Here is a 19,042-nt window from a genome sequence, read left to right on the forward strand (position 1 = left end):
ATCTGTGTATGGGGTGAGGGTGGGAGTTCATAACCCACTTGAATCAAAGTGTGGAATATGATATGTCAAGAAATTTGTAATGTTTTGAACAACCCACAATAAAAAAAACTTAAAAAAAAAATGATAATAAATTGAATACTTATCAATAAAAAAAAAATAATTTTAAACAATAAATTTAAAAATAAAATATGGAAATTATAAAATATTAAAACTGTGTGATAAAAATACTGCATATCAAAAAAAAAAAAAAAAAAAAAAAAAAAAAAAAAAAAAGTCACATCTGCTGGTGTCCTGATCTCGGTTTTTCTAAGCCCCAGAACTAAGAGAAAGAAATTTCTGCTGTTTATAATCCAACCAATTTATAGAATGCTGTTAAAACAACCCCAAATGGACTAAGATAGAAAATAGATACCAGGAGAAGGGTACGGTACTGGTGTAACCAGTATGGAAACAGCTTTGGAACTGCAAAATGGATACAGGCTGCAAAGATTTTCTGCTGTGTGCTATAAAAGGTCCATACAATCATGGACAGAAATGTGAAGAATGATTCTGGCAGAGGCCCAAAAGGAAAAGAAGAGAGCTATAAAAAGAGAGCTTCAATATTCTTAGTGAATAGCTAAGTAATACCTAAGAATCAAAGTAATCCTGAAAAAATTTCTTGTAGATTTTCAGAAGTAAAGGTCATTCTGATGATGAGGTCTCAGTTGGAAATAAAGTACATGTTATTAGGAACTGTGGTAAAGGTGATTATGGTAAACTGTGGTAAAAGTGATTATGGCAAAGAATGTGGTTAAATTGTGTTTGTATCCTAGTGTTTCCTAGAAGGTAGATGTTGTAAGAAATTCAATTGTATATTTGGGTAAGAAAATTTCTCAGCATAGTGTTGGATATTCTTGGCTATTTGTACTATATGATAAATGACTTAAAATGAAGTTGTTAATAAAAAATCAGGAGAACTTTAAAATTTGGATAATCCTCAGCGTATACATATTGTTAAAAATGAGATGGCCTGGAAGGAGAAGATAGCCAGAAAAAGATGCATCTAATGAGCTCCTGATTCCGAATGACACCTGCAGAGATGCCAACATTAAATCATCAGCCTTTGCCTTTTCTCTTGTGGCAACAGCCCAGTCTGCTCCAAGCATTATAACAGGGACTGTGCCTGTCCTCCCACCAGCTGCTCTGAGTACTTCTACTCAGCTGGCCCTATTATAATGCCTGTGATGGGACAAATACAGACCTCTATCATGCTAAAGTGAATGCCTCACTGGACTGCTGCAATAGTCCCTCCCGTGCCTGAGGCTGGGTTCCATCTACACACCCTATAAATACCCTTACAAGGTGAAAGTGGTTCTAGAAACTGCACAGAATAGAAGTAAAGAAGTAAAGCAATAAAGCCCAATTCATCCCACAGCACTGATCGTTTTTTTCAATGTGCCACCGCCAAGCAAATGGCAAGAAGGTCTCCTTAAAGAGGGAGACAGATGGCCCCTAACTACTCAGTGACAGAAGCAGTTACTGTAAGAGACTTTTAGCAGTTACTGTGAGTAACTTCTAGCAGTTACTGACACTCTCTCTCTGAACGAACTGTGTGATGATGCATCATGCATGAATCTTCTTTGGTCAGTCAGTGTCAGCAGAAGCTCAGTTGGCAGCTTCACAGTGACCTCTCCATCAGGTTGTTTCACTTGGAACCATTTTCAGTTTATGTCCTATGCAATAGACAGTTGTATTGTATTTAACTAGCTTTGGTTTAATGTGCCACTGCTCTGTCTTTCTGTTACACATGCCATTGTTTTGATTTATTTACCATGTGTTCTCTGCCATTATGATTTTCATTTGTTTGGCTGGTTGAATAAATTTGTGACACTTAAACACTTGAGTTGATAGTTTAAAATGATACCAGTATTTGATCCAGCTTTATCTCAACTATGTTAAACCTGGATATTTTAGATGTTTATCAACAGGCTTTTATGGGGAAGAAAGTAAATGTATGAAATAATAGATGTGTGATATTAATAAGTAATGTTGGCTGTGAACAAACTTTTGAACATTTAGTTGACAACATATTGGATCAACTGAAAAGTAGTATGATTTTGAAACCTGAATGCCTTGGTTCTCAGTATTATCATTGTTTATTGAATTTATTTCTTATTAAAGTGTAGTTTTTAAGAAAAAAAATGAGACGGCCTGTTTGGGAAAGAGCAGGCTATGGCCAAGGGACCATTTGATAAGGATATTAGTATGGATTAATCATCTCAACCAAAGCCAGGCGCTAGTCTGAAGACAATGGCAAGGTTAGTCAGCCATCTAAAGAGAAGCCAGGACCTGTTATCCAAGGCAATGGAAGAATGACCTCAAATGCATTTCAGAGGTCATTGGAGTTGCTACCATCCAGCAAAGGCCTAGGGGGCAAGTGCCCTGGAAACATTGAAGTCACTGCAGAAAGCCCCTATTAGAGTAAAGCCCGGAAGATCCAGGGCAGTAAGACCCAGGCACACAGCCAATACCTAGGTTGGGCCATGATAAAGAAATGGCATGAAGGTGGAGCCTCCCAAAGCCATGGGGTCAGTACCTTCTGGAGCCTTGTAGGGCTAAATACTACTCCAGGAAAGACCTTGAGGTCAAAACATCAAACCAAAGAAAATTATTTTCTATTTGCAAGGTTTTGGACTTGATCAAGACCTCCCGTTCCTTTCTTTTTTCATACTTTGCCATTTTTGAACAGACATGTCTATCTGATATCTGCCTCACCATTGTACTTTGGAAGCACACAACATGTTTGATTTCACAGCTTCATAACTGGAGAATAATTTTCCTCAGAATATCTTGAATCAGGGATATCTGATTTAGGTGATATTTAGATGGGAGTTTGGACTTCATACTTTTATGTTGGTGCCAAAACAAGTCAAAAACCTCTGAGACTCTTGAGATAGAATAAATGCAATTGGGAAAGATTTGGATTTGGGAGTCCAGAAGCAGAATAATATAGGTTGTTTATGATATTTTATTATAGCAACTAATTCGAGTAATACACTGCAATATTCACAGTATTTCCTATGCCTTCTTGTTTATGAAGGTTTTTTCCTCTCCCTATATCTCACCTGCCCACTCTTATCTTCATGCTCCGGAATGGGTATTCCCCAGCTGACCATGTCTTCATTTATGCCACAAATATCTACTAGACATTTGGTGATTATGGCCAGTTTACATATGAATTTGATGGAGATGACCTGTTCTAAGTAGACCTGAAAAAAAAGGAGACTGTGTGGAGGCAGCCTGAGTTTAGCAATTTGCAACATTTGAAATTCACAAGGCCCTGAGAAACCTTGTTGTGGTCAAAAAAACACTTGGACACTTTGAATAAAGATTCCAAATTTACACCTGCCACCAATGGTAAGTGTCCACATTCTGCTTCTCTTCACTGTGCCTACCTCACATTCCAGGTCTGAGCTCTTTCTTCCCCGGGGGCAGGTGTTCTTTCCATTACATGGTAAATTCTTCCCCCTTTCTAGTACACATATAGTCCACATCATATTCTTTTAATCTTTAAATATCCCTCTGCTAGGTTCCATGAGATGTTCCTTGAATTCCTACACAAGGATATTCCCAACTTCTTGGCCTAAGAAGCTCTAAGCTGGTTCATTTCTTTCTTTCTCTCTCTCTCTCTCTCTCACACACACACACACACACACACACACACACACAAACACACACTCTCTCACACACACACACACCCTGTGGGTGCCCAAAGAGAGAAATGTGTTTTGTATTTCAAAGTGAAAAAATAGAAGCAGTAACTGGTATAAAAATTATTCTAAAATGAGAAGAAAATATCTCATTAGTATCCGGGGAATACTAGGCACCTCCAAAATGATTAAAAATCTCAAGGCACAGTTATCATAAATGTCAATAAATGTGATGTTTTTATTGTAGAAATCCCTGAAGTGGCTGTGTTCCCCAAATCTCCTGTGACCCTGGGCATTCCCAACACCCTCATCTGTCTAGTGGATAACATCTTTCCTCCTGTGACCAATATCACTTGGTTTTGCAATGAACATTTAGTTCCAGAAGGTATTGCTGAGACCATCTTCTATCCCAAGAGTGACCATTCCTTCCTCAAGTTCAGTTACCTCACTTTTGTCCCCTCCACTGAGGATTTCTATGACTGCAAGGTGGAACACTGGGGCCTAGAAGAGCCACTTCTCAAGCACTGGGGTATGTTGAAATCCCATCATCATTGTCTACCTTCCAATTCTATCCCCAAGCTACATTGTCTTGCCTGAAACCTTTAACCCCCATTGCCACAACTTTATTTCCCACAATTGCAAAGTTGTCCAATAATTGACTTCACTCTTTCTCAAAGTCTAGGTGTCTTGTGCATTTCTAAACACATGCACCATTTTCCCCACAGACACACCCTGTCCTGTGACTATGTTTCTTTTTTCTCGGAACCTGAGCTTCCAACCTCTATGTCACAGCTGACAGAGACTGTGGCCTGTGCCCTGGGGTTGGCTCTTGGCCTCATGGGTGTTGTGATAGGCACCATCTTCATCATCCAAGTCCTGCACTCCTGTGGAACTTCCAGCCACCATAGGACCACATGTGTGATAACCTAGAAAACAGGTAAGGACTCAGATGTGTCATATCTGGAACTGGAGATACGGAGGCTGGGAGTGCAGAGTTGGCATCCCATATGCCTAAATGTCTTTGGAAAACTTCTAGGCTAATTGAAGAATGGGCTTGACCTTGGACAGGGGCACAGGCTCCATCAACCTCATGCTGTCTGCTGTTTCAGATAATCACAATTTACAAGAAAGAAGAGGAATGGTTGGCTGACTCTAGCTCTCTGTGCAGGCCTTGCTATATGACTTAGACCCACTTCCTGCTCTAGTTTATCATATTGCTCCTTCCATGCCCTCCTCCCTGCCCTGCTTGAGTGGAATTCATGAAACATTTTTCCCACAGAGATTACTTTCTCTTATAAAATCTTCCAACTTAGTCTTACATGATTGCCTACCTTTCACAGAGAGACCTGTCCCACCCATTTACCTACTTGGCTTTAGGGTCACCCTCATCCAAAATCTGTGTGAAAATTAAATAAATAAATCTCTTTCTGTGGTGTCTTTGCTTAGAGTATACTTTTCCTCTGTCTTTTTCCTAGAACTGATTTAAGTTGTGCACAAGAATGGAAGAGCTTATGTTGAAATTTTATCAGATTTCTTAGGTCCTTAACTTATTTATCAGGCCATATTAATAACACCACAGCTGAAGTATCAAAATGATATTGTATCATAATAAAATATTTTTTTTACATTCTGCATTTCCTTTTTGCTCTCACTCTTTCTTTACCTTTTTCGGGATCAGTGAGTATGATGAATATTTTATTCCCTAAATGTAGTATTTTTGAGAAAAAAGAAAGAGCAATGCTTAAGTTTTTAGTTTTTAAATAGCATTCTAAAAGTTTTGGAAGAAATAAAAACTTGAAATAAAATATTTTTAAAGTCAAAAATTGGATTTTCAAGAACATAAAGTCAAAATGTTCTCCACAAATGTTGGATTTGTGAAGATGGCAGAAAGATTCAATATGTCTGCTCCCATATTTCACCCTGGATGAGATGGAAGCTCTCTGGATTGGCCAGAAAGAAGATAGAAGTGAGAACAAGAAAATAAGAAAATGTTGTTTGTGTCCCAGAAAGTGCCCCATACATTTCTCCATTTGTGGGTAACATCAATGAAAACAAACAGAGAGAGACAATATACTGGATAAAGGCACCTGTATCAGAGGCAGCTAGAGCCTTATCCTGTGGACATTTATAATAGTATAAAAACATTTAAATCCACTCCATGCTCAAGCTCATAAATTGAGATTATTGACATTATAACTTAGGCACTTTTATTATATAAAATATTGTATATTTCCTGAACATGTTAATCACCCAATATTTTAAATGTATGCCCTTCCGTAACCTCAAAATAGGTTGTTGAGGAGATGTTAATGCTAACTCATACCATTTTCACTAAAGGTCCTAGTCTAGGTGCTCAAGGTGTATGCATTATTGGCAGCATACTGAAAAAAGTAGTATAAAACTGTGCAGAGCAGTGACAGATGATGGGACAGCAGTGACTGAGATTTGAGGGTCTCTGATGGCCTTATGTCTGTGGCACACCAGGTGCCTGGGAAAGTTTCTATGCAAGGATACAGGATGCCTTGATGCTATGGTAAAACCTGGCCTAAGGAAGCTCTGTGCAAGAGTTTTATCAGGTTCAACCTTGATCTCAGGCACATATCTCCTGAGAATAGAAGAATTTTTATGCCAAACAACCACAATGTTTCACCAGCTCTTCTACTTCTGAGCCTGTGAGCCTAAATAATGTACTCTCTTTAGCACTACACAACTGCTCCTAACATTGCACATTCCAAGTGTGGATTGCAACTGTGGAACAGCTGCATAGATGTTTCTAATTCTGTAACTTTCCTAAATATAAAGAATAATGCTTGCATAGTCTTTATCCTGATAATGAGACATAAATAAATAAAGATTGCTGGTGTAACTCTCTAGATCTGCTTCTCTATCAGAGAGCAATGCTCCACCAGATCTCAGCTTTATCTCCAAAATATGCATGTGTGAATCTCTGTATTTTTCTAATTCCCCATGGCCCCTCACCAGAACCACTAGTTTGTCTGTGCTGGTCACAGTATATAACTTCTGAATGATGGTTCTCCTTCTTAGAAGAGGTGAAAAATCCTTGAAAAGAATATACCAGTGATTTTTTTGTCTAAAATACAATTCACTGTACACATTTTATTTACAGTTTTATACACTGTCTTTAAATGAGTGGGGCTACTTTTATACTTGAGCCATTTTAAATCAAAGCAAAATTACCTAAGTAGTGCAAAGTGTTAAAATACAACATAAAGATATGAAATCAGGAATAGTAATTCTAGTTAGGAATGTAACTATGATGTCCTTTTTTATAATCCATAATTATGTTCAGGAAATCACACAAAGATAAGTCACTGATTTGAATGAAATATATAAATTTTTAGATAGTTTTGTAGTTACAAAAAAACAAAAAAATCAAAGTATGCACAAAGTTAATATTTATATCATATTCCTGGATACTTCACCCATGTTACATGAGGCAAAAAACAAAAGCAAAACAAATGGAAAACTGGAATCAGAATCATTAGTTGTATCGAGTAAAGGAACAAATAAACTAAAATTTAGCAGCCTTCATCAGGAGAACAGTAAGTATAATGCTGTCAAAAGAAACAAAATAATTTCTAGAAAACTGTATGCATCATACTCTTTCAAACCAGCAAATATGTTCTGCACACAATGAAATATAAACTCAATTCTTTTCTTATTAAGGTATAGAAATGCAAGTTCTTTTGAATATTGTCAATGAGTAAAATTTGTTTGTAATGGCAATTCCACTAAGCTAATACAAAATGGGCCAGGAACACATTTATGGAATCTAAGGGACTGTGTTGATTGTAATTCTTTGATTGGGATAGTGGACACTCTATTTTTAATTTTTTAAAAAATGGACATGGAAGTACAAGACAAAGGCAAATGAGACATCCTTATATCTCAGCAACAATTAAATGAAATCAAATTTAAATGCAGTCCACTCTGCTTTTGAAGAGGCTTTGGCTCAAACCCCAAATCTCAATTGCTTGAGGCAGTCTTCTTTGAAAACACTCAGAAGGCCTCTTCTTAAACACAAACCTATTTTTAGAGGTAGAGCCTCTCTTGGTAGCTGTGTCTTCATGAGACTGATAACCAATCTCTATCTTTCTTAAACACTCTCCCTATATGTGTAACAGCCTCTCTGTTTTCACATTCAGTAAGTCCATGTTGCTATCTTATCACCTTTAGCTCTAACATGAACAACAGCTCCACATACATCATCACTGTGCTCATCAAAAGATTCTCCAATAAGGCACAGCAGTGTCTCTAGACAAAAGAGGTCAAGGGCACTTCGTTTTTGCTGTTTGTTCAGTGTCATGAGCCATCTTCCACCCGATTTGTTTTTCTCCTCTTCCCACACAGGTTCAAAACCATCCTTAAAATTTGAATAGTCACAGTCAGGCATTAAATTACTAGACAACTAGCTATGGCTGTATAGAACCCCAAAGTCTTCAACTGTAGCAGACTTAGAGATAGGTAGAAGGTTTGCTTGCCAAGTTTTACTTTTATCATTTTTTAAAAACCAGAATGCCCATCTATTCTGTAGAGGATGCTTAACATAGTGTTCTGGGTTAGCAACCGCCTGATGAGAGTCTGTTTTCTCCTTTTCTGAAGGCAGGGGATTAGCAGTAGGGGTGGTTCCCAGTTCCACAGTCACCATCCTACATGAATCTCCCCAGTGTTGATTGAGGCTAAGTTACAAATGCCAAACTTAGACCTGAAACTGGAAGTGGCAGGTCTCATGTGACAAAAATCAAAACAAGAGGGAAGAGGTGAGTACTTCATGGAAAAGTAAAAATCTTATAAAGAAACAAGGAAAGAGGGAAGTGGTATAGCAAGTTACTAAAAAGTGGGAAAGCAAAATTTAAAATAATAAATCAGGCTTTGGTATCCTGTGACCCAGAAGATCTGTTTGGTTCCAATTTCATTCTTGCAGATATTCATTTTTAAAAGCATGAATGTTAAATTCTAATTTTTGGTAGCTTCATCAGAATAATTTTCTTTCAAGGTTTGTATTGACAAAAAGAACAAATAAATTATTTGGATCTAAATGGTTTTCTTTTGTGTTGGAAAATTGTGAAAAGAGGTATCTTGCATGTATTAATAAGGAAATACCAAAGGGGTTGATAAGTTATTCCTTTGCTTCTAGACTCTGTTTAAGAGTTCTATTGATCATGTAAAAGGGACACATGGCTCTCAGATAAGCAATGTAGGACAACAGTTTCAACAATTCCATCATATTCAAAAACAAGTGATTTCTTGTCTTTCTAAGTTTACAAAGTACTAAAAGCTATGGGAAACCTGTTACTGATCTTGAGATAAGAAATTATATTAGAAGAAAATAAGTGTAGTTTGAGGGGGAAATTAAGTATAGTTCCACATTCTTGGTAAAACATAAAGTATAGCATATTTCTCTTTGGCATTTAGCCTGCCCCTTAATGAGGATCACACAGATAACTAAATCATCTGAAACTGGTTCTCCTGTCTAAGAGAAGACTTAGGTACAGGTGGTTTAATTGGGAACAAGAATGATGGAAAAGTATAGGGAAAGGGTAAAGGAGGGAAAATACACACACACACACACACACAGAGAGAGAGAGAGAGAGAGAGAGAGAGAGAGAGAGAGAGACAAAGGGATGTGTTGTTAAAATTTCTACCTGGGCAATGGAGATGATATTGCTGCACAGCAGGCAGAACACCTTCCCTAACCATCACCTGAAGGACAAAAGTCTTACCTATTGTCTTCTACCCCTATTGGTTGAGGACTGCCTCCAGGGGCACTGACACCCTTAAGTTCCTAGGCTACATGTTAACATAGACCAGATGGGCCCTGAAGATGGCTCTGAGTAGCAGGACAAGATGTGCTTGAGGGAGGGAGTCTGGATTTCCTCATAACCTCCCACAGCAACTGCAGCTGACATCACATGGACCACAATGTCATTGTGGAGGGACCATATTCCAGCCCTTCTACTACCAAGATCCAATGACAACCCTCATTAAACCTATTGTATCACTGAGTCTTCCTGCTTATGGATGATTATAGTCATTATAAAAGACCTAATAAAGAAGGTAATTAAAGGATATTCCAGTCCCTAATAGCCCCAAAACTGCTGTTGGTATTCATCTTCTCCCAGCTCTGCTGCATGTTCACGCTTTCCCTCACCTGGACCTGCATTCCAACCTGCCCAGCTGGCTTCCCTGATGGGAACCACAGGTTTCATCACCCCAGTTGGCTCACCTTGTATCATTGTTTTATTATATCTAGTTTATCATATTTCTGTGGCTCTTAAAGACGTTTTATCTTTAATCTTCACTAATTGGATTAGAATGGTTCTGGTGCGTGGTTTATTTTATCTTTTCTGGGGTTCACTGAGCCTCTTCAGTTTGTAAATTTCTGTACTTGAATATGAACTTATTTCTTTTTCAAGTACATTTTATGCAACTAATCTCTTTAATCTCTTCTTTAGGGCTCCAGTGACATGAACGTTAGGTCTTTTTATATTGTCTCACAGGTTCCTGAATCTCTGTTCACTTCTTTAATACTCATTTTGTTTTTCAAATTGTATACTGGATATTCACCCATCTTCAAAATCATTTGCACTTTTACCTGTCATTTCCATTGTGCTATTGAATCTGTCAGTGAATTCTTATTTTGCTTAGGTCATTGTTTTATTACAAATTACTCTTAGGGGGATGTTGGGGATTGAAACTAGGGACACTTAACCACTAAACAACATCCCCAGACAGTTTTTTATTTGTTATTTAGAGACAGGGTCCCACTAAGTTGCTTAGGCCCTTGATAAGTTGCTGATACTGGTTTGAGCTTGTGATTCTCCTTTCTCAGCTTCCCAGGACACTAGAATTACAGCCATGTGCCACCACAACCAATTCCATTTTTTAAAATAATATGCTGTATGATATGTTTCCCTGATAAAACCTCTAGAAGTGGTCATATTTCCCCAGGATTTTTTGTGTGCCAAATAAGTTTGGATTATATTCTGCACATTTTGAATATACATGTGGGCTCTGTGTTATATTAAATCCTCTGGAAAATATTGAAATTTTTGTTTTTACAGGCAACTAACCTCATCAGGACTAGAAGGCAAGCTCTGCCTCATCTCTGTGGATGGTAGTACTGATGTCAGTACAGTTTCTCAATCCTTTGCAATGCTGCTCTGTGCCTGCCCTGAGCATATGCCACTCAGTGTTTTCTCTGGCACTTGGATGGTTGTTTATTTCATAGCCCAGCTCCTAATACATTTGGGGAGTTGGTGGAAGACTGTGCCACTCAGGTGCAGCCGGAGATCCCCAAAAGTTATGATGATGAATTTATAGAATGACTGTCTGTTCTGTGCCATTTCCCCACACACTCCAGTTTCTATAGGTACCTTTACCAGTTTCTCAGTCCAGAAAGATGAGCTTCTCTCAAAGTAGTTTCCAGTACTGTTATATGATTCCACCCAACTAGAGCTTCTTTTGAGGCAAATGGAAAAATAATGTGGAAATGCCCCCAAGCTCCATAAGTCACAGTTTTTATGGCCATCAAATGGGTTTTGCTCTCGGGGTTTTTAATGCCTCCACCACTGCACCTTAGTACAGCTTTATGGTTTTGGCCATGCCCAGGACAGAGCTAGAATAGAAAAATAAAAAAGAAATATAAAGCAAAAACAAACAAGGTGTATTTCCCACATACTCTCTATAACTTTCAAAGAACCCCTTTCCAATCTTCCGGCTAGAAACAGGGAGTGCCTTTGGAGTTTCTTCTCTCTGCTCCATGACCACAGTTACCCCCATCAAAGCCAAGAGAGAAAAGAGAAAACAACCAGGAACCCACTTCCTGACTGCCATTTCTTCAGGTTCCACTTCCCTCCTGATACTGTTTATTTTTCAAGGTCCACGGGTGGCACCTTACACATTCAATTCACTATTTTTCATTATGATCACTGGGAAAGAAAGACTATAGTGGGCTGTGTTCCAACTTAGCCAGTACAGAAAGATTCTGAGCATTACTGCTAAAGAATGTTTTAGAAGATTTTGGGATTCTAGGTTTCTTTGGGGGCCAAGAATATTCGTGATGGATTTTAATGATGTCTTCCATTCTTTTCTGGATTCCATTCTTTCTGATGAAAGTCAATCTTAACTCTTATTCTTTTTTGAAAATAATGCACTTTTTCCTTTCATCAAATGAAAGCTTTTCTCTTTATCTTTGGTTTCCAGCAAGTTATTCATACTATTTAAAGGCATATTTTTATTTGCCTATGTTATGAATGAAGTTGAGTTTTTTGAACCTGTGTTTTGTCTTTAATTGGTTTTAGAAAGTTCTCTGTTATTATGTTTCCTTTCCTGCATCCTTTATCACTTCTTTCTAGAACAATTTTAGTTATATTAGACCATTCGATAATGTCCCACATATCTCTCATGCTCATTTCCTTCTTCTTTATTTTATTTTATGCTAATATATTATAGTGATTGGTGTCATCTAAAATCAGGGTTAACATCTTAGTTATTTGTTTAATTACATAATATGAGCCAGGTAATATTCCAAGTTAGATAGTAGTGAATGCCCCCTAAAGGAAAAAAAAACAAAATTGAGGGAATGAGTAGGTATGGCTAGTCTCATATATACTATTTGAACTGAGACTTGACTGACAAGAAAAAGTCAACTATTCAAAATCTACAGCAAACCACTCCAGTCTGCAAGAACAGTAAGTGCAACTCCTAAAGCAGGGACCACCTTTGCATGTGAGAGCAACAAATAGGGGGACAGTATAGCTAAGTTAATTGGGAGACTAAAAGAATGCTATGTCATGAATGAGTAAAACCACAGAAAAAGATATAGTGAAGGAAGTTACTTGGATTACTCTGATATTTTCTGAAAACTCCTGGCCACAGCTGACTGAAAGGGACACTGTGGTAATGCTGACTTTTCTCCACTGAAACCAGAACTTATGGTTTGAGAGATGAAAAAGGAAGAAGGCCATCATTCATTAAAGAAAACAAGTTGTAAAAATATATTAAAATAGAGCATAAGACACAGGCAAGTCAATTATTTCTTGAAAATAATTATATTTAAATTAATGTTCTGTGAGTTTTAAGGAAAAGATTAACTTGAATTTATTGTTTTGTTTTGTTGGAGTAATTGCTGTTACATGTTGGGCCTAAAAGCCATTGATTTACACATGATCTAATTTGGAATAAGACCATCACTCATAATTTCCATGGAAGAAGATTTGATCTGAAAATTACTTATGCTACCAATAGAAGTGAAAAAAAATTTAAGAGAGCTCTATTCCCATATATGTAGTTGGTTGGAATAAAACAACTCTCAACCTCTTCCAGTGCATTCGTCTTGACTTCAAAAGGTGCAACGCTGAAGAGGACTCTTCCTGGGTAACCTATGGCATCATTTAGATTGACTAATCAGAAACATTTTGTGAGAGTTGAACATGATTAGATGTTCTTTCAGCTGAAAAGGTACCTTAGTTTTCTGTTTTGGCATGAGGAGAGATCTTCATGTCTGATAACTCTCTTTAGGGATGTAAAGAGGCAACACACAGCAAGTCCCCTTTACCAGGGCAAATTGATCAGAGCAGCTCACTAAATGGAGGGGCTTCCCCATGTGGCTGTCCCAACCAGTGTGGTTCCCTGGTTAGAGAAGAGGGAGTGGCTTCTTCAGTGACCTTATTCAGTTCCTCCAGTTCCCCTGGTAATTCTCTGAGGTATATTAAGCCTGTAATAAACTCTTATCTTCCTAAAATCAGCTAAAAAATTTTGCTCTGCCATAATTCTTTTATCAATATTCCATGTCTATCAGTTGAATAGAAGAAAGAATCCTTGGTGGCAATTCAGCTCCCTCTTCTGCAGTACCTAGGACTTTGAACTCCTTTGTCAAGCATTATATTTAAGAACGTGGTTTGGGGGTTTTTGTCTGTATCAGTCAATGAAAGACTTCAGCAATATTGAAGAATTAGCCATCTTCAGAGTTCACATAAAATTTAAATTAAATAATGACAAGAATATTGTAGAGAACCCCCTCTTTTTAACATGCTTTCTCTGGTTAATAGAAATTAGAAAACAATCATTTTTCTCTTGCCTTTGGCATAATCAAGAGAAACCTTAGAATAAGAACTTCAAAATAGGCGATTTTGAATGAAACAAAAATGGTAAGAGAGCCCTATTCCCATACAGCAACACCCTCTTGGTAGTTTACTGAATGTGTCTCCCAATGTTACAGAAAGTTAGAAAGAGAGACAAAGCTAAAATAGCAGAAAAGGAAGAAAACAAAATTATCTTTTTAACAGTATAAATGTGATACAGGAAATGCAAACAATTCTAAAGATGACTCATGAAATTTACTTTTATAAGAGTTTAGCAAAATTACTGACTTCAAGATCTATATGATGAAGCATTCTATTTCTGTTGAAAACACAGTATTGAAGATTTTATTTTTTCTTCCTACTACAGATTAAACTCAGGAGCACTTAACTGCTGAGCCACATCCCCAGCCCTTTTTATATTTTATTTAGCGACAGGGTCTCACTAAGTTATTCAGGGCTCGGCTAAATTGCTAAGGATGGCTTTGAACTCGCCATCCTCCTGCCTCAGCCTCCCTATCTGCTGGGATTACAGAAGAAGATTTTAAAAATAAGGTTATTGCAGAATCCGTTTTGGCAGAGAGGGTGGTGAGAAATGCAGCACAACCTGCTCCTGGGGACCCTCTGGGGCCCTCTGCCCCAGGCTGGCAGGTGAGCTGAGCGTCTGGGACAGGCCTTGGCCTCTGCCCTGCAGACCCCAGAGCTCCGGCAGCGCCTGCGTACTGGCTGACCCAGGATGTCCAGGACCCCCTGGCTGGATGACCTGAGGTGGTCGCGACCTGTCAGACCTGGACCTTGTGGGCTGCCTGTTCTGCTGCCCCAATCCTGTCCATCCCAGGCAGAACCGCCACTGAGGACCTGGTGCGCCTTTGGGTGGTGGCGGGCAGGACTAGGCGAGAAAAAATGGAGGTCCCCCAATGCGGTGGAGACCAGTGGGGACTTCCAGGGCCAAGAAGGCAAGCAGATGACAAAAGCTCGACCACGACTTGGACAGCAGAGCAGCGCAGACCAGGGCCCTCTGGGACTCCTGGTTGCCGGCTCCTGGCGACACCACCTTGTAGGACAAGGCAGAGGCCTTAACGCCCTGGAAGGTGATTGACGCCCAGGTGACCAGGGTGGACCTGTTAGCAGCCTGGCGCTCGGTGTTCCTCCTACACAGAGAGCCTGCAGAGCAACAGGCCGCAAGTGACCCACTGGAAATTCCACCGCCCTGCGGGAAGATTCCGTGGCCGTTTGCAGAAGCCTGTGTGTACAATATGAAAGGCCGCTCTCAACTCCCCCACCTTTAAAACTAGTGCTACGTCTGGACCTTGTAAATGTAAAGAGGTTGCCCACGTGTGATAGAGGTAGACGGTGACGTCTGTAAATGCCCGTTTTAAAATCTCAGAAATGTCTTCTGGAAGGGACTTTTAAATGGACTTTTTAGACCAGCTCTAGGAGGGACACTTGTCCACGTTTGTCCAGTGGGTTAGAGGACACGGAGAAGCCTTTGACGGCGAGTTGGAGGAGGTCCTGTGCCAGATGTTTTTTGTGTAAAAGACCTTTTTCATAAAATAACGATTGTTTTGTGTGCATTTTATCCCTTATTACTATATATATATAGTACTTGTTTTGAAATATCTAGACTTTCTAGATGTTCTAAAGTGCCTGATATATGTTAAAAGTAGAAATGGTAAAATACAGCACATTTTGTAAATTATCTTATGAAATGATTTGGGGGGAAATAGCCAAACCTCCTGTTGAGTGGTGCAGATTGTAAGCTTCTCCTCAGGAGCACCATGCCAGTGTGGCAAGGGTTGTTCCTGGGTCCATGGGTTTTGTTTTACTTTGCTCTGTATGTTGTGTATATAAAGGACAAATGAGTCCTAATCTAGTCATTTCTGGATGTTAAAGAGGGTGCAGTATATGACAAAACAAATTGTGTATATTTTGCGTTAAAATTCCTAGGGAAGATTCTCTTCTGAAAATTTGAACATTATAGCCCACTGGGTCAGTGAAGGGGCAGAGTACTCACATTTTGAAGACATTTTCAAATTAGAACTATTGTTACATGTGTGCAGTTTATTCAAGATTATCGTGTACACAGTGAACAAATTGAGTTCTTACTTGAAACTTCTAGTCTGTCTAGATCTTTAAAAATGCCCTCTGTATGTTAAATATAGAGGTAGTAAAATTTCACTTTTGTAAATATCTTTTTGCTAAAACTCATATGAAATATTGTCTTTTGGGAATGGAACTGTGAAACCACCTCTGTGAGCAGTAGAGTACTGTCTGTACATGTTGAGTGATGTGGAGGAGGGCGGGAACAACTGCAAAGGGAAATGTGTTAGTGTGTTCATACTTAGACATGTTCAGACATCAGTTTTCTGCATGTTTTGTGTACTGTGTTTTGCTGTGAATCTAGTATCTATGATGGACAAATGAGTCCCAATTTTGCAACATCTAGTCTCTAGATGTTAAAGAGTGTATGACCAAGTAGTTAGTAAAATTAGCACATTTTGTACATTTTCTGTTGAAATTCATAGGAAAGCTTGTCCTCTATAAATATAAACTTTTGGATATGAATTTGTTCAACGCATTACATATGCTTCTACTTGTCCACTGCACTGAAAGAAGAGAAAAGAAAGTGAGGATGGAAAGGTTCAAGGACAAAATGTTAGAAGATACCTCTGATTACAGCCATTGTTACATGTGCAATTTTATTTACCAGTTCTGGGTGCATCATGGACAGGTTCTTATGTGGAATATCTAGTCCTATTTAGAAGTGCTTGATGAACTTAGAAGTAGTAGGATGAATCTTTTTGTAAAAAGCTTTTAAAAACTGATGGGAAATACTGTGTTTGGAATTGTTAAACCACCTCTGAACAGAACACTCTCTGTACTTGTTCACTGGGTTGAGGGAGGCAGGAGGGAAGTTGCAAAAGGTGTTTGGTTAGAGTGTGCTAGACAATTTCAGCTTACCCATTGCCCTGCAAGGTGCATTTCATTTGTCTTTGCTGTTCTGTATATATTGTGTATATACTGGACAAAGGAGTCCTAATTTTATAATATCTAGCCTTTAGATATTAAAGAGATTGCCATTGCATAACAAAAGTAGAGTTAGTAAACTAACATATTTTGTACACTTTATGTTAAAATTCATAGAAAGGCAGTCTTCTGAAAAGTCCTTTCGGAAGTGAAATTGTAATATCACATTATATGACACTCAGATATGACACATGTGACATAGAAAATAGAAGTGGAAGAAATGAAGGATTCTAGGCCAGAATTATCCTACTTAGAAGACACTTTCAGATATAACCATTGTTGCATGTGTGTAGTTTATTCAACACTACTGTGTACTTAGTAGACAAATTTAATTCCTTATTTGAAATATCTAAGATTTGTAGATGTTTAGAAGTACCCAAAGGATGTGAAAAGCAGATGTAATAAATGAAACTTTTGTAGACTAAAAAAATATATTGCATATTCCAAAACAAGAAAATATAAAAACACCAAAGTTAACACTGAAAAATAAAAAATAAAATCCGTCTCTATGGAGATATCCCACCATCACTACCAGTATATGTGTCAAAGTGACAAAATAGCCAAGACAATTTTGCCGTCATGAGTGAGGGAAGGAGACACTACAGACATCAAAGGGTATGATAAAAATGTATACAAAAAAAGTAAAAGGATTCCAGGAATAGGCTAACCCATGAAACAAAGGTCTTCTTGGGCAACCAGTGAATATTTAATGAGCACTTACTGAATACCATAGGAAACAGCATTTCAAAATATGTGATCTGAATAGTTAAAACATAAATAATGCAGGACTCTGAGAACCTGGGCTACTACTGATCTCTTTTTAGAAAAATCCAAGTAGCAGGACATCCTGGGGATCCATATTGTAAATGTTTACCATCAGACTTACATGGACAGATGAAATCTCAAATGTATCAATACCTGCCCTAACTTTGACAACTTTATTTTCCCTGATGACCCCTCCAAAGTAGATAGTAGTGGCAGATATATGTTGGAAATGAGTGTGGGGGTGTTCTATTATACAGTTCCAGAAGCTACTGCATTTGTATCCCAGTGGCTTCCCTCCTCCTTATCTGGTAATAGGTAGCATAAATAAGCAATGGGAAACTGACTTCACCCAGATTATCAAATACCACTTTATGCTGAGCAAAGTGATTTCTGATTATACTTTCATTGTCATTATACTATTATGTCCTCATGTTTTGAAGGTAGATGAGTTTATCCTTTCACAATAATTTACAGGGTCAGTAAGAACCACCCAAAGCAGAGCTTGGATTTGGAGGTTGATATGATTTGAAATTCCCTTTCTATAGTGACATAAATGAAACTTAAGTTGTATGTAAACTACTCAAATTATACTTGAAGCATCATGGGTGTGGGGACTGAGGAGCAAGCCCAGGACCTCATGCATGTTAGGAAAGGGCTTTACCACTGAGCTATTCCTTCAGGAAAAAACTTTTAATGGGTAGAAAAAGAAACAGAGAAGGACACTTCCTATATAGAGGGAATGACAATTGATATCACTATGATTATATTATCATTATTACAGTTACCATCTATCCAGCCTTGCTTGGTTTTTCATACTTTTCTTTTTTTGAGGAAAATAAAATCTGTCTTTCTGCACAGAAATTGGTTCAAAACTAAGGCCTGACTTAGAGTCCTATACCCCATAGCTAAAATGATTGGTTGAGAAATTGGAATGTCACTCTATCAGGGATTTCTCCAGATGGTTAAACTGGAGTTGACATACTTGAACTCTCGCTATTCAGGGGATAGGCTGGAAGTCTGAGATGTTCCTCTACATACCCATATTTCCAGAGGAGAAAATAAGAACTATCAGGAAAAGCAGTACTCAGACAAACACAGAGAGCACAAGCAAGAGAGAAAGAAACACAGGCAAAGACGGATAAAGAGAGGCAGAGAGATAAACACAAAGAGAGAATGCAGACAAGGAGAAAGATAATGGTCTATAGAAGGACAGAAAGAAATGATCATGTGCACCATGAGCACAGGCCAGTGAACTGATTGAGGAAAAATAAGAAAAAAGAGACAGCAAGACATTCTAATGCAAGTAAGAAATAAAAGACGTGTGAGAGAGAAGTTCATGGAGGAATGCAAACGAAAGAAAGTTACAAAAACCATCTAATATATTAACAGAGAGAGGATCCTTCAGATAGACAGAGATACAGAAAAATGCATGATAATAAAGAGACAGCCAGGCACAGT

At 38.2% G+C, this 19,042-nt stretch overlaps 1 protein-coding gene and 1 pseudogene across 1 annotated transcript in view; one reads left to right on the forward strand and one right to left on the reverse strand.

Moving 5' to 3' along the window:
- LOC107143602 (HLA class II histocompatibility antigen, DQ alpha 2 chain-like) overlaps window positions 1-4,620 on the forward strand; it is a 9,546-nt gene extending 4,926 nt beyond the window's left edge. The window contains exons 2-4 of the mRNA XM_048805715.1: window positions 665-752; window positions 3,892-4,216; window positions 4,451-4,620. Coding sequence (XP_048661672.1) covers window positions 665-752; window positions 3,892-4,216; window positions 4,451-4,619 — 582 coding nt within the window. The 3' untranslated portion in view covers window position 4,620. The remainder of the gene's footprint in view (window positions 1-664; window positions 753-3,891; window positions 4,217-4,450) is intronic.
- Window positions 4,621-7,547: 2,927 nt separating this feature from the next.
- LOC107143603 lies at window positions 7,548-8,325 on the reverse strand (annotated as a pseudogene).
- Window positions 8,326-19,042: the final 10,717 nt, after the last annotated feature.

Source organism: Marmota marmota, unplaced genomic scaffold (assembly GCF_001458135.2).
Source record: "Marmota marmota marmota unplaced genomic scaffold, marMar, whole genome shotgun sequence".
Taxonomy (NCBI): Eukaryota; Metazoa; Chordata; class Mammalia; order Rodentia; family Sciuridae; genus Marmota; species Marmota marmota.